Here is a 23076-nt window from a genome sequence, read left to right on the forward strand (position 1 = left end):
GGATCATTTCAAGGGATGAACGGCGAGTGCTTAGGAGTATTGGGACACACTACACTTACATGTGAACGCACCTAACCGAGTGCGAGGGCCGAAAACACTCTGTGTTAGGGTGAGAATTGGGACAGGCCCCTGGACACAGTGAAGACGACTCACTGAGGTTCAGAGTGAGCATGGTTGTTAGTGGCAGACTAGGTCTGCATCTAGAGGAAGTAGGTTTCATTCCGGCCTACCGTGCCTTACCTGAAACTCTTCATGCGGCATTTCATCCACTATGAGATCTTGGAAACACAAACATAAATGAAGCATGAAGACAAATTTTACAATTCTTTTGTATATATTTTCCCCCCACCTGTTGTGCGGTTGGTATCAGGTGGTTCTTGTGCTGTTTTGCTGTTCAGGAAGAAAAAAAAATAGTGTAAAACAGAAGATTCAGGGTTGTTTGTAATATTTCACTCAGTCAGACATATTGGATTTAAGATAAACATGTGGGAGAAGACTAGAAAAAATATGCTATGCAGTTCACAAATGGACACAACATGCTCCTCTGATCAAGACAAACCACAGCTGAATGGGATAAAACGACCAAAAAAAGAAGATTTTACAGACCTTCTCCTGTAGAAACAAACTCCTCCCACAGCAGCTGTGATGATGACGACACTACACGCCGCTACGATTGCTGCGATGCAGCCAGTGGAACAAGGACTTGTTACCTCTGAGACTGTGATACCAGAGAAAAACATGCATGTACTTTAACACTTTATCACACATGCTTTTCTAGTCAAAGCTGTTCTTCTAATCTGTTGGGACCAATAAGTGGCCTCAAAACCAAGAGACAACTATCCTCAACCTGAACTCGACTCCCTGCGCCAAGTCATTTACTTGCTGTTGGGTCTGGACTCTACAGGGAGAATATCATCCATTACAGTGATTCTTAACCATAGGGCCGGGGCCCTAGTTAGTGGCCTCCGAGACGGCCACTAAAAGTTTTTTGTTTTACACCTCTGGGCTGCGAGACACTCAGTTTTAATACATTAGCCACATATGGTGGCAGTAGTGCAAATCTGTGATAGTTACCAACTATGGAGAAGTTCCTGAAAAGAAAAAAAAAGACAAAGAAAGTGATGTCGCCCCCAACAGTAAAAACTGTTCATGAAAGCACCTGTTGAAGCAGTTTTGAAAATGAATGAGAATATTTTATGGCGATACTTTCATTTACACTTACACATTCAAATAAAATACATTACTTTTATTTTATGAAATTTAGACATGGTTTTATTTATTTATTTATTATTTTATTCAGAATTTTATTTAGTTTCTCAACAGTTTGCATGAAGTGCATTTTTTTCTTTAGTGAATTGATTTGAAAATGCACCTGGTTCTGCTGCTGGTTGGACTTTTCAATGACAAATATCTTTGCGATGATCACATTAATTCATGTCATTTCACAAGGTTTTGGTTTGTTTACGTGTAGATTAAATATGGTTGTTGATCACAAATGAAATCAGGAGTAATGAATCAGTTCTATTGAATGGGCCCTGAGTCCATTTGTTCTGGGAAAGGTGGGCCCCAAAAAAGGTTCAGAACCCCGGGTCTATGATATTATTGTTTTAAAGTTCTCATTGAGTCTTGCATATTAGACAGGAACCAACTGTTAAAACAGAGATGACATCCTCCCCTGTTTGCAGTGGTCAGTACCACACTGAAGGCACATTCGACTGAAGTTTCTTTCATGAGATACGATTCAATTTTGCATCAGCACTCGGCAGCTCAGTCATCTGTCCCTGAATGCACCACGACAGCCTTGACCACCAGTCACTTGTCTCCTTGGACAGTTCTTCATGTCTGCTGAGCAGCGATGCTTCAACTTGGTCATTTCTTCCTTCACAGCCCTGAAGGCACTTTAATGTGGTTGCTTTGTAAATGTTCAGTTTGATTCCTGACGTTCATCGTGATGTGAGAGGTCCAATGTAAATCCTGAAGCCTCAAAAATAAGGTTCTCTTTCACCACAGACTGTAAATAAGAGCTCACCAGCTGCGTCACAGTGAGTCACGTGTCCATGTACACTAACAATTCAAATCAGTCAGTAGTCTAACAACCCATGACCGATTTACAGTACTTTTATGATCTACTGATTAAGACTTTGGCCTTCAACTCTTTTATGACTTCTTCATTTGTTCCAGGAACACAGGCTCTGACAAAAGACCCACAGAAAACTTCAAGTGGCAGGACATAGAACTTATGAAGGAGAAACGTTCTGAAGGCCAGGATGGATGATTCAGTGATGTAGGAAGTGGAATATTCTTTTGTGAATGGTTTCTTCATTTTAAAACAATGTGGCTGAATAAGTGAAACTCAAACTGTTTTTTTCAGAAGGTGTTTAAAGGTCTGATGAAAGCAGAGATCTTACCCAGCACAGTCACAGCTGCAGCTGATGTTCTGTATCTCCGAGTTTTGCTGTTGAAGGCCTGGCAGCTGTAAGCTCCACTCTGAGCCTCAGTAGCAGCTGTCAGGACCAGTTCTGCTCCGGTGTTGGGCAGCAGGGTGCCGTTCACAAACCACTGGAGTCGAGCAGGAGGACTGGAGGAAGATGAGCAGCTCAGTCTGATGTTGGACCCTTCCTTAAAGTGCTCCTGTGATGGTGAGACCTGGAGATCCACATCGTCAGGTCCATCTGGATACAAGGAGGGAAAAAGAGGGTTCAATTCTCTCTTTCCAAAATCTACATTTTCATGAGAAAAGAGGACAGAAATGGAAAAGTACAAACTCACAGCTGATGGAGAGAGTGAGTGGATCAGTGAGGACTCGGCTCACTGGATTGAAGACGCTGCACCTGAAGGGTCCCTGGTCATAGCGAGTCACATTTAGGACGGTGAGTTTGGCTCCTCCATCAGTGATTCGAACTCCATCACTGGCAGAGATCTCAGAGCTGATGTTCTGCCAGAGGAAGGAGAGCGAGGACCCAGAGGAGACGGAGCAGGAGAAGGTGACAGAACTGTTGAACTCCAGCAAGTCTTCGGAGCTGGGGGTCAGTTGAGCAGCAGTGATGGGAACTGGAGGAAACAAGAGTTATTCTACTGTGACTCCTCACTGTCAGTGAAGAAGCTGCTCACCATGAACTCTCAGATCTGTGCTCCCATGTCTGGACTCCCCACCACTGATCACAAGTGAAACTTTGTAGGTTCCTCTGTCATTGTTAGACACATTCTTCAGCTCCAGAGATCCAGTGGACCTGAAAAGTCTGATCCTGCCTTCATACTGGGGACCAGTGTTGTTCTTCTTATTAATGTTATTATATATTATTATGGGAACTTCATTTCTGTTCGAGTCACCACTGAAGCTCCAAGTAACCAAAGTTGGTGTCTCTGTAGGTGACAGTGTTGTGTTGAACATTACTGATCCTCCCAATGCTGCGTCCAGAGAGTCTGGCAACACATCAACAGCCTCAGACAAACCTGCAGGAGGCAAAAGGATTGAGTTATGTTGCACCTTCTCGGGCTTCATCCTAGGCTCAGGGTCAGCTCCAACCTGATACTTGACCACTGAGGCCACGATTTACATGTTGGGAATTTTTCTTCTCTTTCTATCTATCTATCTATCTATCTATCTATCTATCTATCTATCTATCTATCTATCTGGCATGTTGGCATGAGCCACGTAAAAAATATATATAAGTAAAATAAATGGCGCACATTTTCTATCTACGCCGCTTGATATTTCAAGGAGGATCACTGTAAAATGTATGACTTTTAAAAATACATGCACAACAGACAGACAGCAAGGGCTTTAACCGCTATACTGCCGCTAAGTCACATGACCAGCCGTTCAGGTGAGCCTTACAGCCGTACATGTTTGTAGGATGTGGCTCTTTTCAGCAACACAGTAAAACACTGTGGCTCTTAGCTTCTGACTGGTCGGTCACCCCTGCCCTAGATGCTCCTGGGAGCTGTTGGGGGCCACTGTTGAGCTTCAGTCTGGTTTCATGGTCCCTGTGAGACTGGACATTCTGTGCCAATGTCTTTGTTTATTCCACAGTGTTATGGAGTTCCCCCTCTCTTCCTGGACGTGTTTATTTCCTTGAGTATTGGACTTTGTCAGTGATTAATAACTGTGCTGTCGCCGCATTTTTCCGTCTGACTTTCATTCATCTGGTATTAAACAAAACAATGTCTAAGTTGAGATTCATTTCTGAAATGAAATACATAGCGACTGACACATTTAAGATAAGAGGCTTCCGTATATTTGCTCAAAAAACTGATAAAGTTCCTTTTGACAATTTATATTGAATGAAAATCACACACCACATTGTTGCTCCAAGGTCAGTGATTTGACATAGAGAAAGCAAATTGGATAAAAATAAGAAAACATGTTGAAACGTGATCTGTTATGATGAATGATCTCAATACAAATGTAACTAAAAAGAACAAACAAGACATAATATAATTTTTTAAAGCATAATGAATACAGTATATATATGTTCTGAAGTTAATTATTTCAAAACCCGTCATGACGCTCATGACACTGTAAATGACTGAGACTGGAGATCAGTTTCAACTTAACTTATGGGTGTTTGGGAATAAACCTACACTGACCAGAGACTGATCCAAGCTTCATGAGTTGAAATTTAAAGCTCTCTTTTACCCGAGATCTTACCTGTGAAAGCCACAGATATTATTCCAATGATGGTTAACAGATCCATAGCTCAAGATGAAGTGTGAAGAGCTCAGATTTAGCTGTCCTTATGAGAGAGCCGCACTCCAGGTTCTGATAACACAGGCCATTCCCTTTTGATGGGCTCTCATAGAAGACTGGAGACATGAAGAGGCAAGAGTGCGCCCTCTTCTGGCTGAAGAGGTAATGCAGCATGGATGTTAGCAGACAAAATGATTTCTATCATATTGATGGAGGAAGAAGAAGAGATGATTTGGGACGTCATCTTCAGATCAAAACTATCATCAAGGTAAACAATATTATTCGGTGGGAGATTTCATGGGAGTCCCGGCGGTTTGAAGGGCCGCTTTGACTGTCAGTTTCCTGCTTCATCACGTGACTCGTGACACTTCACTCGTCAACCACAGGATGATGCGCTCTTTCAACTTCCCGGTCATTTTTTTGACCCTCTCCCGAGGACAGTTACACTTTAATCTGAGCTCTTCACCAGCTTGATCGATGGATCTATTCACGATCATTGGAATAGTTTCTGGGGCCTTGACAGGTGAGCGAGTTGCAGTGAGAACTCTACATTGCTGGGAGCAGATTATGACTGAACTTGTGTCACACTATATAAAGTATATATATATATATATATATATATATATATATATATATATATATATATATATATATATATATATATATATATATATATATATATATATATATATATATATATATATATACTTCACTCTTTTTGCCTCCTACAGGTTTGTGTGAAGCGGTTGGTGTGTTACCAGACTCTCTGGACGCAGCAGTGGGAGACGCAGCAGTGGGAGGAGCAGCAGCGATCAACACCACACTGTCCCTGTCAGAAACACCACTTACTGTTGTGTGGACCTTGAGAAAGAGTGGATTTGAGGAAGACGTTCGAATAATAAACGCCACCTACGCCTGCGTCAACATGACTGACCCCCAGTATGAAGACAGGATCAGACTTTTCAGGTCCACTGGATCTCTGGAGCTGGAGAATGTGTCTAACAATGACAGAGGAACCTACAAAGTAGCTATTGTGATCACTGGTGGGGAGTCCAGACATGGGAGCACAGATCTGAGAGTTCATGGTGAGCAGCTTCTTCACTGACAGTGAGGAGTCACAGTAGAATAACTCTTGTTTCCTCCAGTTCCCATCACTGGTGCTCAACTGACCCCCAGCTCCGAAGACTTGCTGGAGTTCAACAGTTCTGTCACCTTCTCCTGCTCCGTCTCCTCTGGGTCCTCGCTCTCCTTCCTCTGGCAGAACATCAGCTCTGAGATCTCTGCCAGTGATGGAGTTCGAATCACTGATGGAGGAGCCAAACTCACCGTCCTAAATGTGACTCGCTATGACCAGGGACCCTTCAGGTGCAGCGTCTTCAATCCAGTGAGCCGAGTCCTCACAGATCCACTCGCTCTCTCCATCAGCTGTGAGTTTGTACTTTTCCATTTCTGTCCTCTTTTCTCATGAAAATGTAGATTTTGGAAAGAGAGAATTGAACCCTCTTTTTCCCTCTTTGTATCCAGATGGACCTGACGATGTGGACCTCCAGGTCTCACCATCACAGGAGCACTTTGAGGAAGGGTCCAACATCAGACTGAGCTGCTCATCTTCCTCCAGTCCTCCTGCTAGACTCCAGTGGTTTGTGAACGGCACCCTGCTGCCCAACACTGGAGCAGAACTGGTCCTGACAGCTGCTACTGAGGCTCAGAGTGGAGCTTACAGCTGCCAGGCCTTCAACAGCAAAACCTTGAGATACAGAACATCAGCTGCAGCTGTGACTGTGCTGGGTACGTTTATACATTTCATTGGTGTTTTGAACACCCTTGATAAAGTTTTGTAGAAGTCAATATACTGTGTGGTGAAAGTGCACGCAGTAATATGAGTATTACAAGGTAATTACAGAGAATAGGACACCACCTTTCAGTTAGTCCGATGGAAGCCACTGAAATGTTCAAATGAATGTATTTAATTGAATGAATTACACTTCGAGTTAGTTCCGATAAGCCTGACAAGTACTGATGTCTCTTGGAGAAAAGTGTTGCTTCAAAGGATGACTATCACCAGTCAAGACAGTTCAACGTCAAGTGTTCAAATTTCAGGCCACTTCCCCCCAAAGAAACACGCTGCTAATCTTCTGCTGTCTTACAGTTACAGAGATAACAAGTCCTTGTTCCTCTGGCTGCGTTGCTGCAATCGCTGCTGCATGTAGCATCGTCATCATTGCAGCTGCTGTGGGAGGATTCTACCTCTACAAGAGAAGGTGAGTTTCATGCTTTCACCTCAGTCAGCTGCTGTTTGTATTGACCAGAGGAGGAAGTTTGTTCTTTGTGTGTCAGGCTGGTTTGTTCTCTGACTGGCTGAATATTAACAATTGGCTTCATGTCACAATGTCTCCCTCAACAGTAAATATGGAAAGGAACGTTTGAAATAGACCATTGAAGAAATCTCCCATTCCGAAGGAATTCAGGTGAAATATTGTCAGTCACTGCAGACTGCTTCCTGTCAGTGCAGTGTGTGTGTGTCCTTTTATTTAACACAAGCACTGCAATTCAATTGACTTGCAGATGTTTAGTAACTTGTCTTCTGCTAGCGTTTGCCACTGACCTTTGACCTGTACAGATGTTTTTGATGGACCTTTAGATCAGTGGATGGTGTCTTCAACTCTCCGTCTTCCTCTTCTCAGACCCAGGAGCCGGACTACAATCAGCTGACCTTCTATGAGAACACAACATCACCTGAAAATGGAACCGTCCAACCTAAATTCAGCCACTGACTTGGCCACACCCACCTCTTATCATGGGCCAGCCACGTGGTCGTGGTCGTCAACTTATTAAAAACCTCTGGACTCACCTTTACCTTGTCGTTACTGCTGTTCGTGTCCGCAACGCAGCACAAAGCAAAAAAGACTCTTTTCCTTCCATATCACCAGGTTGTGTATCATTGCCATCTTCTTGGTTCCCCTTGAATAGCACCACATTTTGTCTTGATGTTCACATTTGCTTTCCATCTTTTCCTTTCACTCCAAAGGCACGTTGAATTCTATTTCTGTACCGTGCCTGGTACCTACCCAACCACATAGTCAGGCTACCTATTCGTCTACAATCCCATTACAAAGCTGCCACTTAGTGACCTAAAGGTGCAAAGGCAGTGAGGGTGCAAGTGAATGAATGACAATATTGAATCTTTTGATGGGCAGATTTAATGTCATCATTCAGATTAGAAACCACACTTTTAGCAGGGCAAAATATCAACGCTTTTGACAGAACACTCAGTAGTAGCAGGAACAAACAACAGTGTAAAACCGATGCTGATGATCATCTCAACAGCAGCACAACTACCTGTATAACTACTGACAGCTGCGATAGGCAGCATGTCTTCCACAACTTTCCTCGCGACTATTTTTTCAAAACTAAAAAATGACTTGGAAACAGTCTGGCTTCCTGGGACTATTTGAAGATCAAGTAAAGTGAAGAAATTGATTAAAATAATAAAGTCAAATTTTAGTGATTTTTAAAACAAAATTGGTTCTGACACGACAACGACAAGGCCGGCCCTGACTCAAAATGCCAAAAAATGACATTTTTTCAAAACTCAAAAAATAACTCAAAAACAACATGTCTGGCTTCCTGGGACCAGTTGAACAAGGAACATCAAGGAAAGTACATAAAAACATTATAATGAAGAAGTTGAATTTGGATTAATTATTTCTTATAAAGTAAATGGTAGGTGTACACAACAGTGGTCAGGCCAGCAATGTTGTGTGCTTTGGAAACAGTGGCACTGAGGAAAAGACAGGAGGCAGAGCTGGAGGTAGCAGAGATGAAGATGCTGAGCTTCTCTCTGGGAGTGAACAGGATGGATAGGATCAGGAAGCAGTAGATCAGAGGGACACCACATGTGGTCAGGTGTTTAGGAGACAAAGTCAGAGAGGCTAGATGGAGATGGTTTGGACATGTACAGAGGAGAAAGAGCCAGTACATTGGTAGGAAGATGTTGAGGTTGGAACTGCCAGGCAGAAGGTGGAGAGGAAGGTCAAGGAGGAGATTTATGGATGTGGTGAAGGAGGACATGAGGTTTGTAGGTTTGAGAGAAGAGGAAGCAAAGGACAATATGAGATGGAGGAAGATGATCTGCTGTGGCCACCCCTGAAGGGAGAAGCCGAAAGAGAAAGAAGATTTGCAGGCCTTCAACAGATACAATACAGCACATATTTCTGTCTTCATGTTTGCTTGCCAAAAAAGACAGGAGACGATGTATACACCTGGCCAACAGTATGTTATAATATGTACTTCAAAATGCATAACAACAATGGGAGAAGAAAGAAAAGAAAAGACAACTGATAAACAAAAAAGGGAGGGTCATGTTGCCCGCTTAGATCACGTGATCCACTACTTTGTGTACTACTTCAGATGAGATTCACATATGTTCCTATTAAGATTCTATATAGTCGAGAAAATGTTGCTTTATCATTTTTTAACGAAAATTTCCAACTTTCCAAGTCTTTCAAATCTTATCTTTTCCTTGGACAGTATGTACCCAGACTGTTCTGAAGGGTGGGTGTGGCCAAGTTGACTAGTGTTGTGTCAGATTTGAACTGCTGAGACGTGGTTGGATGGTTCCACTTTCAGGTGGACCTCAGTGAAGCTGTGTTCTCGTAGAACCTCAGCTGATCATAGTCCTCCTCCTGGGGCTGAGGAAGAGGAAGAGTCGATCAAAACACCCATCCGCTGTTCCAGCTGCAGGCTATTTAGTAACACAACTTCCAACAAAATAGGTCTCTGACAGGAAATAGGTTTGAACGCATGCATTTTACCTGAATTTGTTCGTAATGGGAGACATCTTTCACCTCCAGACCTTGAAAAGACAAAGCATGAAAGCATGAAAATAAAAACGACAAAGGATGAAGTACCTCACACACCTGGGCTGGTGGTGGGTGCAGACGGTTCCTGAGCACATCTACTGTCGAGGAATGAAACAGACGTCATCGTGGTGTTGTGCCAGCACCTTCTCTTGGAGAGGTAAACTCCTCCCACTGCAGCAGCCATGATGACGCTACACACGGCTGCCATTGCAGCAAGGCAGCCTGCAAAACATGGACCTGATGCTGCTGTGACAGTAAGACAAAAGAAGGACATGAGCTTTGAGGATGCAGTTGAACTGGAGCTTTGCTCCCCAGCCTGACGTCAGTCGGAGGTAACTGTATGCAACACCTGTGTCTCTCTCATGCCCTTTATCTTCTGCTGTGTGTTACTGTCAGTTACTGTCATTTCCTTGAAAACCTTGTTTTTTATTTTTATTTTTTTGGCTTTCATATCCTCAATACATTCAGTCGATCTGTAAAAGCTCTGAAGAACAGTACATTTTTCTTTACTAGTGTTGCCAGGTGTTAGAAGAGCCTCACACCCCAAACTTTTGTAAGAAGACTACGTTGTATGTGTCACAATAACCTGGAACCGCTGAGTCAGATCCTTGCTTCACTCTCTTTCAAAAGGGAAAATCCTTCAGAAGACACATCAGTGAAGAGGGTCAAGAGTCCATCCTTCGAAATATTTTAACTGTGAATTATTTGAATTAATAATTAAAATTAAAGATTCCATTTTCTTTTACCTCTGCATGTTATGTAACTTGTTTATGTGCCTTTTATGGCACAACTGATCGTGAAACACCTGACGGTTTAATTGTGGGGAAATTGTGATCCCAGGGAAACTTGTTTATTCAGCCTTTTCACAGAGAAATCCAGATGTCTGTGACAACTGAGGTCAGAGGTGGGATGGTCACATCCCATTCTGTTTGATGTGCATAAAACCAGCTGACTTTCTGCCAACTCTTACCAACAAAGCCAGGATTTTTATTTAAATTCAGTCATAAAGCATTCAGAAAATCTAAAGATGAATGAATGTATTTGCTGTGATAATGGGCCAAACTTACCCAGAAGAACCGTGGCTGTCCTGCGAGATGATCTGTATCTCAAGGTTTTGCTGTTGAAGGCCTGGCAGCTGTAATATCCCTTCTGTGTGGAACTGACCAACAGTTCTGCCCCAGTGTTGGGCAGCAGGGTGTCGTTCACAAACCACTGGAGTCGTGCAGGAGGACTGGAGGAAGAGGAGCAGCTCAGTCTGATGTTGGACCCTTCCTCAAAGTGCTCCTGTGATGGTGAGACCTGGAGGTCCACATCGTCAGGTCCATCTGGATACCAAGAGGGAAAAAGAGGGTTCAATTCTCTCTTTCCAAAATCCACATTTTTATGAGACAAAAAGGATAGAAACAAAAAACTACTAACTCACAGCTGATGGAGAGAGTGAGTGGATCAGTGACGCCTCGGCTCACTGGATTGAAGACGCTGCACCTGAAGGGTCCCTGGTCATAGCGAGTCACATTTAGGACGGTGAGTTTGGCTCCTCCATCAGTGATTCGAACTCCATCACTGGCAGAGATCTCAGAGCTGATGTTCTGCCAGAGGAAGGAGAGCGAGGACCCAGAGGAGACGGAGCAGGAGAAGGTGACAGAACTGTTGAACTCCAGCAAGTCTTCGGAGCTGGGGGTCAGTTGAGCACCAGTGATGGGAACTGGAGGAAACACGAGACCAGAGTTATTCTACTGTGACACCTCACTGTCAGTGAAGAAGCTGCTCACCATGAACTCTCAGATCTGTGCTCCCAGTGAGCCTCTTCCGTTCAGTGGTGACAATAGTAACTCTGTATTTTCCAATGTCATCGTCGTGGACATCCCTCAGCTCCAGAGATCCAGTGGACCTGAAAAGGGTGATGGTGCCGTCATACTTAGGGGCAGTGATGTTGGCGGTGGGAGTGGAGGTTATTATGGGACCGCTGGAGCGCCACACAACAGTCAGTGGTGTTTCTGTTGGTGACAGTGTCGTGCTGAACATCACTGTTCCTCCCACTGCTGCGTCCAGAGAGTCTGGCAACACACCAGCTGCCCCATACAAACATGGAGGAGAAAAGGAGTCAAGATCCGAGATTCACAAACCCCCCAAATGATCGAAAGGTTTTACAAAAGCCAGCGAAAGTGAACTGGAGATGGTTAAAAAGAGAATTTATTTCTCATCTGTATGTTTCATGATACAGTCACAGCTGTAGTGATGTGTCATTCTTCCTTTGAGAAGAGGAAGAAGTAATGGTCCCAACCTTTTCCTCAGTATTTCTCTGACATTTAGTTGGAAATGAAAGCGTGACAGAACTAACAAACTTCTTTGAGGCAGTCATAGAAAATTATTTGAAACGGACAAAGAAAAAGATTGAAAACAAATGTGCTGTATGTTTATATATGTGTTCGTCATTTTTAAGCAGTTCAACGCTACATAAACAGAAAAATGCAGTTGTCACAGTCCACTTGAGTTGTGAGACTTTTGACAGCTTATCATGACACTGTAAACACAAGACTGAGGTGAGCAAATTGAAAACCGATCAAAATATGATGAATCCTATCAAATCGTTCACCACAGTCAGTGTTCGGTAATGAACCTCCACTGACCAGAGACTCCAATAATCTCCAAATGTGAGAGAAAACCTGATCATTTCAGATTTCAGAGTCACATTAAAAGCCCTCATTTACACCCGCTTCTTACCTGACATGGCTGAAGACACCATTCCAATGATTGTTAACAGTTCCATTGATCAAGATCATGAAGTTGTCAGGAGCTGAGATCACAGTTTCCTTCTTAGGGGGACGGACGTCAGGCTCAGGGTGGGGCTACAGGCCCCTCCTCTTTGACGGCCATGCAAGGAAACGCTGGAAAGATCAAGGGCAGGGAATGTTGATGGCTCATGCCCTGGAAAGATCCAAGTAAGGAATGGACTCCAATTGTTTCTTCATTTGTATCGTCAGTTGCTTCTCGACACAAGTTTTGTGAGGTTCTGTGATCGTCTACTTTTGTCTGGAGATGATGACATATAGAGGGTTTTCACGGCGCGTCATCAAGCCCGGAAGCGGCCATGTTAGAGATGCTCACTGCTCAGCACAGAGCGGTACTGAAGGCGATTCTGCAGCGTTTCCTTGAAAAATTGGTGAATTACGGTCGTGTTTTGGATTGTACGAATCGTTCCGATCGTGGAAAACATTTCGAATTTTATCGACTTCCAAAAGTTATCAAGGAGAACAATGGCAGCTTCCGGGTCGGATGAAGCGGTGATGACGCGCCGTGAAAACACTCTATTGGTGGAGTTACGGTGATCATCTGGAGCTAAGAATATTCTGAAGTATTTGTCACTGTCTGTTGACCTCCACGTCATCCTCAGCGAGTGTCTAGTGAGAGCAAGTTCCAGAACACTACTGCCACCTGCTGCATCAACAAGGTTCTCAGATTAGTGGTCACAACACAGCTCGCTTCAGCTCCACAGATCCAGTTGACCTGAAAAGCTGTCGTCAGACTCAGGGGAGGAGGTGGGAGCGGAGGTTATTCACTGGTAAAGCTCAGTCAGTGGTGTTTCTGTCTGTGACAGTGTTGTGCTGAACATCACAGATCCTCCCACTGCTGCATCCAGAGAGTCTGGTAACACACCAGCCGCTTCACACAAACCGGGAGGAGGCAAAAGGAATGAAGATTCAGGTTCTTTTTTTATTTTAGATTCACGTGATCTTAACCCTAAAGATGACGGAAATGTGCACAAATATCAGTGAAAGAGAACTGGAGATTGTCATACTTCCTCCAGGGTCCAGGGGGAAGTTAAGGTCACAACCTCTTCTTCAGTAATTGTGACATAAATCTGGATGAATACGTGCTGTCAATCCTGACTTTCATTCAACTTGTAGCCTTCGAACCAAACAAGAGATTCGGTTCTGAGCTCAGGATCATGGTGTGTGCCGTGAGTTGTGATGGAAGTGGCTTGTCCAAGATGATTTTTCTTTTTAAGGCGTTGCGGAAATGGCATGAAACAGTGAATAAAAGCATTGTGATGGTTGGATGCTTCCACTTTCAGGTGGACCTCAGCGAAGCTGCGTTCTCGTAGATGGTCAGCTGGTCATAGTCCTCCTCCTGGGGCTGAGGAAGAGGAAGGAGAAGAGTCGATCAAAACATCCTTCCACTGGGTTCTTGTCACGTGACTTTATGAAAGGCTGGCAATGTATTACCTGGATGTCTTCATAATGGGGCATATCTTTCACCTCAAGAACTTCAAAACACAAACAGACACGCGTGAAGATAAACACAAATGATGTTTCTGGTTTCATACTTTACACACCTGTTTGGCTTCCAGACGATTCCAGTGCAGACGAACTGTTGAGGACGGAAATAAAGGTCACTGTATTGTTGTGTTAGTATCACCCGTACTGACCTTCTCTTGGAGAAGTAAAATCCTCCCACAGCAGCCGCGATGATGACAACACTACACAAGGCGACGATTGCAGCAATGATGACAGCGGAACGGGGAGTTATCTCTGGGAAAATATGACCAAGCGAGGATCATGAGCTGCAGTTGTACTGCAGTGACGGTCATCAGACTATCCAGTTGTGATGGGCTCATGAGGCTTCATGAAACATTGTCCTCTTTTTCTGAGCTCAATAGATGGCGCTCTCGGTTTTTAAATGAAGTGGTTGTTCAAATCCAAATATTTTAATGTAGATGTTGTCATCTAGGGGCCTCTGAAAAGGACACTGTTTCATGAAGCTTCATGGTTATACATATCCAAGGACGTATTTTTTGAAAGAAGACTACAAGTAACATCTGACTCACAACCTGCTCCACTTACGTCCACCCGTACTTACGATCACGGCCAGCAGATGCTTTTTTTTTTTTTTATACAATGTCTGGCACCGCAGCACGTAGGAGCCTGGCAACATGTACAACAGTTACGGCAGCACAGTATCCCAGCATCTCACTCTCACACAGCCATCTACCACTACAGTAGCACCTATAACCCTCACCTCGGCTATTTTGAATGGCATTCCACTTACATCCAGTCCGACTTCCGACCGGTTGGTGGGAACCGATCCCGGTCTAAGTCAGATGTTACTTGTACTACCTTCATTATGAAGAAATACTTGAAAGGAAGTCACTTCTTCCTGTTGAAACATCTGTTCATTTATGATAAATATCTTTTCATCTCATCTTTCAGCAAACTGTTGAACTTGAGAGGATTTTTTCCACCGAAGGTGTAAACATTTTCGTTACGAAACTAAACACACAAATGTCCGACTGTACTCTACCAACTCTGGTTCATTTTTGTGGTTTTGAAACCTAATATTTCATGTGACAAAGCTTGTACGTTGTGGGAAATTTCATAGCCTAAAAGATGAAGATTTTGAGTTATTTCAAGCAGAACATTTCACTTTTTGGAAGACACTGAAATCCGGGGGACTGTGACAACTAGAGGTGGGGGTGGTCACATGATACGTGCTCAACATCAAGGATTACGGATGGAGAAGTAGAGATCGAGGCAGGCATTTAGATGTGGTCCCTGATTTGTTTTGGATCAAAATATTACCATTTTTATTTGTACCATCAACCATACTGCCATTGAACCAGATGTCCTGCTTCAAAGTTAGCAAGTCCTCTGGCCAACTGTTTTAGTTACAGAAAAACCTCACCATAACCCTGCCCTGAAATGTATATGAAACATGAAAGATCCACTGACATGGTTCAGGCCAATGGAAGCAGAGAAGCTTACCTAGGGGAGCAACAGCTATCGCACAAGATGCTTTGTGTTTGGAGGTTTTGCTGTTGAAGGCCTGGCAGCTGTAATATCCATTCTGTGTGGAACTGACCAACAGTTCTGCTCCAGTGTTGGGCAGCAGGGTGCCGTTCATAAACCATTGGAATCGTGCAGGAGGATTGGAGGAAGATGAGCAGCTCAGTCTGATGTTCACCCCGCCAAAGTGAGGGATGATCTGGAGATGCGCATTGTCAGGGCCATCTGGATACCAGGAGGGAGAAGAGAGAGTTGGAGTTGCGTGTTTACATGTGACAGGTGTTTATTGTGGCCCCACAAAGAAGAGGACAGCACAAAGACTACTCACAGCTGATGGAGAGAGTGAGCGGATCAGTGAGGACTCGGCTCACTGGATTGAAGACGGTGCACCTGAAGGGTCCCTGGTCATAGCGAGTCACATTTAGGACGGTGAGTTTGGCTCCTCCATCAGTGATTTGAACTCCATCACTGGCAGAGATCTCAGAGCTGATGTTCTGCCAGAGGAAGGAGAGCGAGGACCCAGAGGAGACGGAGCAGGAGAAGGTGACAGAACTGTTGAACTCCAGCAAGTCTTCGGAGCTGGGGGTCAGTTGAGCACCAGTGATGGGAACTGGAGGAAACACGAGACCAGAGTTATTCTACTGTGACTCCTCACTGTCAGTGAAGAAGCTGCTCACCATGAACTCTCAGATCTGTGCTCCCAGTTACATGGTACCCAGAAGGCATCAGAGCCGCGAGCGAATAGAATCCTGTGTCTGTAAGAACCACATCCCTCAGCTCCAGAGCTCCAGTGGAGGGGAAAAGCATGATCCTGCCCTCATACTCAGGGATAGTGCTGTTGTAGCTGGGGAAGGATCTTATTATGTTAAATGACGTGAAATATTTGTTCCTGTAGCCCCACACAACATTAACTGGTGTTTCAGTCAGTGGCAGCGTCGTGTTGAACATCACTGTTCCTCCCACTGCTGCGTTCAGAGAGTCTGGTAACACACCAGCTGCCTCAGAAAAACCTGCAGGAGGAGAATATTATAATGATGTGGCCTTCCTTCCAAAGAATATGCACTGGTTCCGGAGTGGATGGTTTTATTATAGAGTCAATAAGCAAGCAAACAATTCCCAAAACGTTCATGCCGCCACACGCTGCTCCTCTGAGCTCCCCAAAACAAAACGCAACTGTCCCCTGTCTGCATGCGCAAAACGTCACAACCCAAACATCACAAACTCAGGGATGTTACAACAGTCGCAGTTTAAGGATTACAAACTGACTTAGAGCGTTAAATCCACGCTGGGTCTTGAAGAACAGACTGAAACTATGAAAAGATCATCAATAAAACATTGCAATTAATAGAAAATAACTTTTGAAATGCATTTCCTTTAATATTAACTGAGAGATGAGACGCTTAAACAGAGCAGTCTCATCCTATCTTCAAGCATCTTACCCGAATATGCCACAGAAACTAATCCAATGATCGTTACTAGAGCCATTGATCAAGCTTGAGAAGCTGCAAGGAGCTCGGGCTGCAGTGTAACTGCCCTCCTTGGAAGGGCGGACTTCAGAGAACAAGATCTCCCTCTTCGATGCGCTGTCAGCCGGACGTTCCACCGAACGTTGCATGAGTGCGCCATCTTGTGTTGAAGAGGAGCCCGCGCGTCAGGGATGGGAGGTTCAGACCCCGCGTCGGGTTTAGAACTAAACTGCGACACTTGTTGGCGCAAAAAAAGGGGAAAGTGACCTTCAGTTTTAGCGTTCACGAAGGTTGATAAACAATAATTCACAAGACATCAGAAATAATCATAGACCTCATTTTAGTGCCATCTAGTGGCGCAGCATGAAAACTACACAGAAGTCTGAAATTCAAGCCAGGATTTAATTGAATCCAATTTCACACTGGAAGCATATAAAAGAATCAATTTAAAAATGTAGCCGATGGTTTGTTTATAAATGATGAATAACAGAGACACGTTCCAAGACAATTTGTGCATTTTTTTATCATCTTAAAGTCAGCTCGCAAATGTAAAGCTCTGGTCTTCAATATAATCCTGAAGGCAAATGCTACCCATTTCACACAGTTTAAAGAACTGCAGTACAGACAGATAGAAGTCAAACATGGCCACCACATGAGCCACCAAAATAAATACAGTCAATAAATACACTTTCTTCTGTCTGGAATCCATTTGACCTCTGGCTCCAAGGTTCACTATTGGGTCTTTGGCCTTTGGCGCTGTTGATGACTTGTGCAATGACCTGTCACGTGGGCTGCTTGACTGTAACTGAGGAAATTCAAGTGAACTGATGGAGAAATGCAAAAGGAGGACACCTCCCTCCAGACAGCTTGAACAGAACCTGCATTCACTGATTCAGAAAAATAAAAATGGCAATAAGGGTGACAAATACATTTTTGAAACAGATGGATTTTTCTGATGTAATGCTACAGGATGTAATGCATCCTGTAGCATCCAAAAATGTCAAACCTTTTTTTTTTTTTTTTCGATCATTCAGAACGCTACACACAAATATTCCTTCCAAGTCTCAGTCACCATGGTCGTCCATGAGGTATCCCACTACTAGCACATCTTGCTGACTCATAAGAACAGTGGATGTGAATGGTGCATTTGGAGAAGTGGCCAAATTGTCCAGTCTGGAGTCAGATTTGCTGAGACATGGTTGGATGGTTCCATTTTCAGGTTGACCTCTGTGAAGCTGTGTTCTGGTAGATTAAGGTCAGCTGATCATAGTCCTCCTGGGGCTGAGAAGAGTCATCCATCCCTTCACCACAGAGGTCACATGACTTTATGGAACACAGCAAGCTGATCAATAAAACATAAAAAAAAAAAAAAGAGCTTCCCTTTCCAGGGCTTGATGCCAAGACTAAAGTGGCGAAAATGAAAGAAATAGCAAATAAAAAACTGAACCTCTCAACAAAAGATAACCCAAGTTATGTCATTACATGTGGGGTAAATGATCTTGAAAAGCATCGATTTGACTACTTTATCTCACTGCTTACTCACAGAGAGGAGAGGGAGCGGGACTAACTGCAGTTGGGTTTGACTGACACATCACCATCTGATCACTCGAACAAGCTGGTTAGAGGCCCATTTATGCTCCCTTTAACAATGAAATGGCACCTATCTGTTTCAAACAACGTCACTGATGCTTGCATGCGTTGATATTGCTGTTCTCCAATATATCCAGCAGTGGGCTCAATGGAGCTACATATCGGGTAGTAACAGCAACACTGCCCCCCATGGTTGCTAGTGGTACCGCCGAAACGTGCAGAAATACAGAGGAACTGAACGCAACACTGAGCATAAACGGGCCTTAAAAAAGTCTTTGCAGTACTGTGCATTCCACAAGAGACTATCATTTAACTCTGTGAACAACAACTCATTATACACAAACATTTTACCAGGATTTTTTCAGAATGGGCAACTGTGTCAACCTCAAAAGCTTGAAAACACAAACAACATATACCGGTATGTAAATAGCACACATATCATAGATGGTGTTTCTGATGAAATACTTCACACACCTGTTCTGCTGAATGTTTCGGGTGGTTCCTGTGCAGATTTATTACTGAGAAAGACAGGACGCATTACTACGGTACTGCATTAGTTAAACTTTCCTCACCTTCTCTCATAGAAGTAAAAGTCTCCCACAGAAGCTACAATGACAACACCAGACAAGGTGTCAGAGAAAGAGCACTGTGATTGCGGAAGGAAGAATTATAGTATAGTATAATATAGTATAGTAATACATATATATAGTGTTTGTACTTTTATCATTAAGTTTTATTTAAACACTTGTGTTCGGGAATAAATACTGACACACAAAAGAGACAATGTAACAGTAAACTCTCCTCACTAGTGGGGACTTCAGGGTCATGGTGGTACAACTGGCCTCTCCTTTTGAATTTTATTTATTTATTTATTTGATTTAGCGTCAGACTGACGTTACAACAAATGTTGCTGGAGAGCGCCATTCAAGCGTTTCAAAAGGCAAACACAGGAGACCATGAGAGGTTCAGTATCTGTGTGGTGCTCTGAGCAAAATCCTGTCAAAGACAGCGCAAAAATAAATAAATGCTGTGTGAGTGCGCAATTTCAAGAGGTCAGAGGTCACGTAAAACAACACAACCTAAAACAACAAGCCTATAGTTTGTTTATATGATGATAACACTTTCTGACAGTTTGAGCTCATTGAAAAAGTATGAAGATAAAATCAATCCACAATATTATCGGGGGTTTTGTAAATAGGGAAATATTTTGGGAGGAATATTACGGAATGGCTGCGCTCTGATGATTAGAATTTTTTTTCATCTGAAAACCCCATTTTGTTATTACTGTGAAATAAATCAATTTAACCAATGATATGAATCAGTTTCATTTTGATTAGTTACATCTGTTCATCAGCAATTCAACCAATTCATCTGAAGATGCTGCATTCCTAGTGTTTTAACTGACACTTTGTGATCTTAAATCGATTGAAAGTATCCGCAAACAAAGTGAAGGAAACCTACATAGGAAAAGTTCTTACAAGGGGCGGAATGACTGAATGAAAATGGACTCTAAAATATAACTGAGACTGAACGGAGAATGACTTTATAGGAAAGTGAGCGATGAACCGTGAGGCATCATGGGAGATTTCGGCCACATCAAGCTGCCCATGGTTTGCTTTTGTTTTGTCCTCTCAAGGACGCTGGTGATGACTTGTGCAATGACCTGTCACTTGACTGTAACTGAGGAAATGTTGCAAGCCAGGGAGAAATATTGCTAAACCATGGCACTTCCCACCAGAAAGCTTGAAACCAGAGTCCTACAGTACAGTAATAAAAAAACTGACAACAATAATGGGTGTCAATGTGCTGCTTGAAACACTAGATTTCTCATCCTTTACTCCAGTAAACTGCAACGTTCATCCTGCAGCATCTGAAAGTTCAAACCTCTTTTTGTCATTCAGACCGATTCACAGGAACACGCCATCTGCTCCTGGCTCTGATGCTCAGTCACCTTGGTGCTCCTTGAGTTTTCCCACTGCTTTCATTGCCTGTCAGCGGGTCATGCTCACTCATAAGAGCAGGCCATCTGAACGGTCCATTTTCAGCAGTGGGTGTGGCCAAGTTGACCAGCGTAGTCAGATTCAAACTGCTGACAAATGGTTGGATGGTTCCATTTTCAGGTGGACCTCAGTGAAGCTGCGTTCTCGTAGAAGGTCAGCTGGTCATAGTCCTCTTCCTGGGGCTGAGGAAGAGGAAGAGTCGATCACCCAAATCAATAGTTCCTTGTCACATTATCAACATTCCTAGAGTCCACTTACATTCAGAAATATTTTAGTGCGATTAATAAGAGGTCCCACTGAAACACTTTGCACCAGTCCATTTTCAATTCCTACCACTTTTCCTCAAGCTCACCTGAAGCCATGCTTCAGGAGCTGTGCAGCATCGGTGAGCTTACTTTTCCTCATGGCTCATTCAGAGGAGAGGAGGTGTTAAATGGTGAAACCAACTTTTGATCACCAGTATCTTTTTTTCCCTCGGCAAAAAAAAAAATGAATTCCATTTTTTTTAATCTCCCTGTTATGAAGCCAGTGGAACAGAGAATTCACTTCACCTAACAGAACACCGCCAAGGGACAATATTTCACCTGAATTTCTTCATAGTGGGAGATTTGTTCCCCCTCCAGACCTTGACAAGGAATAAAAAATAAAATTAAACACAAACATGACAAATGTTTTAGATTAGCATAAATTCCAGACTATAAAGCGCACATGAATATTAGCCGCACCCACTAAATTTAAGAAGAAAAATAGATGTTATTCATGCATAAGTCACATCAGACAATAAGACGCGGGTGCAGTGGTGCAGTCTGCGCCGTAGAAAGGTCAGTGGCGGTAAAAAATGCATGAGGATCACTTCTAGTTTTGAAAACAGGGTCCAGCATGGAGACTGACTCCATGCAGGAGACAAACTCTTCTGAATGTGAATCATGAACTCCTCATATCTTTTATTTACATTAAAGCGCTAAAAATGCACTGTTTTCGCCCACGTGTTCCGACACCACAGCCGGTCTCAGCTGCTGCTGCTTCTTGTCACCGGTCCTAAACAGTTCATTTTGAGCACTTTAAGGTCAACAAAACACCTGTGCTTCTGTTTGATGTGACAAAGCTCAATATTTTGGCAGCATGACACTCTGTAGCCTGTAAAAATCCATGTATTCGCCCAACCGTGAGAAAAAAGTAGCAGCTTATAGTCTGGAAATTACAGTGAATACCTAAAACACACCTGTTCTATTGATGGTTTCAAACCGTTCCTGTGCATATTGCCTAAGGAAACAAAGCAGACATTGTTTATATATATATATATGTGACATTTTGCTCACCTTCTCTTGCAGAGGTGCACTCCTCCCAGAGCAGCTGCGATGATGATGACGGTGCTGCAGACGGCTATGATTGCAGCAATGCAGCCAGTGGGACAAGGATTTAGCTCTGTGAAAGTGACACAACAGAAGATCATGCGGTGACGTTCATGATCCATACTGCAATGGAACTGTTGTAGTGGTCTTCAGCCTGACATCTGTCAGAGTTGAACAGAACAGTCAGAATCTCTTGCAGTGATGAAGAAATAGATGTCTCTACGTCTCTCGGACAAGAGCACAAACACCTCAATTTCAAGTTCATATTTCATTGAAATTGTTGTCACTACCAAGTGAAGAGCTGCTCACCGTGAACTCTCAGCCGTGTGCTCCCAGTACTAAACCCTTGTCTGCCCAGGATCTCAACGCTGTAGGTTCCACTGTCTTCTAAAAGCAGGTTTCTCAGCTGCAGAGAACCAGATGCCCTGGAGACAGTGATCCTGCCTTGAAACTGGGGAAGAGTGTTGGTTGGGCTTATTATTTCAGGAGCATTTCCACTTGTTTCACCACTGAATTTCCACATAACAAAAGCATAAACAGTGGGTCTTTCTATCAGCGTCGTGTTGAACCACACTGTTCCTCCCACCGTGGCGTCCAAAGGTCCATCTGGTAGCACACCAGCTGCTTCATACAAACCTGCAGGAGACACGTCACGTTACTTTATGACCACCTTTGACCACCTCTTCTTCAGGAACTGTAATGACCCTGTGTATTAGATTAGATGGCCTTTTGGTGGTCACGTGAGGACGTGAAAATTTAGTTGTTCACCTGTAGCTGTCTATAGTTGAAGAGACGCATCCAAACAACACTCAGGGAACACAGAGCGTTTTGTCTTGTAAAGATGACTTAAACCATCTCGCCCACTTTTACAGTCAGGCCAGTAAAAAAAAAAAAAAAAAAATAAATAAATAAATAAGTAAAAAAAATATATATATATTCCCATAATATCACAAATTTAGATGATATTCAAGATTCTTACCAGGATATACCAGAGAAACAATTCCAACGATTGTTAGTAGGTCCATTGAACAAAACGGTGACTTTCCGAAGAGCTAGGATGAAAAGGTAACTGTCCTCTTTTGACTTGACTTGACTTGGGACGACCGTACCCTCCTGACTGACGGTTTGTCAAGACTGGATGTTGGAGAAGTGCGCCCTCTTGTGTTTAAACGCAGAGACTGAAGTTTTCACTTAAAAATTATTACTGCATTAGTAAGCGTGAAAAATAAAAACAATAACAAGCAATAAAAAGCTTCATCATAGAGCCATCTAGTGGTACAGCATGAGCACTACAGATAACCTTTGCTGCGTGATGACCCGGATAACTGAGCAC

The 23076-nt window shown here is 43.3% G+C and overlaps 2 protein-coding genes and 1 long non-coding RNA gene across 3 annotated transcripts; 1 reads left to right on the forward strand and 2 right to left on the reverse strand.

Moving 5' to 3' along the window:
• Positions 1-2367: 2367 nt before the first annotated feature.
• LOC128768603 (carcinoembryonic antigen-related cell adhesion molecule 5-like) lies at positions 2368-12283 on the reverse strand. Its single transcript, XM_053881570.1, has 6 exons — positions 12277-12283; positions 11325-11624; positions 10976-11257; positions 10620-10877; positions 2770-3051; positions 2368-2672 (listed from the first exon to the last, which is right to left on the reverse strand). The coding sequence occupies exons 1-6, from the start codon at positions 12281-12283 to the stop codon at positions 2368-2370; spliced, it is 1434 nt and encodes a 477-aa protein (XP_053737545.1).
• LOC128768553 (uncharacterized) lies at positions 6842-7504 on the forward strand. The gene is made up of 3 exons (XR_008416251.1): positions 6842-6951; positions 7095-7158; positions 7375-7504. It is a non-coding gene; the product is annotated as an uncharacterized LOC128768553 (long non-coding RNA).
• A 1024-nt stretch (positions 12284-13307) lies between the features above and the next one.
• On the reverse strand, positions 13308-22844 carry LOC128768604 (sialic acid-binding Ig-like lectin 6). The gene is made up of 13 exons (XM_053881571.1): positions 22723-22844; positions 22053-22379; positions 21711-21816; positions 21614-21654; positions 20976-21016; positions 16775-16820; positions 16013-16345; positions 15664-15945; positions 15315-15560; positions 13982-14084; positions 13889-13923; positions 13779-13819; positions 13308-13689 (listed from the first exon to the last, which is right to left on the reverse strand). Exons 1-13 carry the CDS (start codon positions 22766-22768, stop codon positions 13624-13626), a joined length of 1713 nt encoding a protein of 570 aa, XP_053737546.1. The 5' UTR covers positions 22769-22844; the 3' UTR covers positions 13308-13623.
• Between the last annotated feature and the right edge of the window lie 232 nt (positions 22845-23076).

This window comes from Synchiropus splendidus, chromosome 12, assembly GCF_027744825.2.
Source record: "Synchiropus splendidus isolate RoL2022-P1 chromosome 12, RoL_Sspl_1.0, whole genome shotgun sequence".
NCBI lineage: Eukaryota > Metazoa > Chordata > Actinopteri > Syngnathiformes > Callionymidae > Synchiropus > Synchiropus splendidus.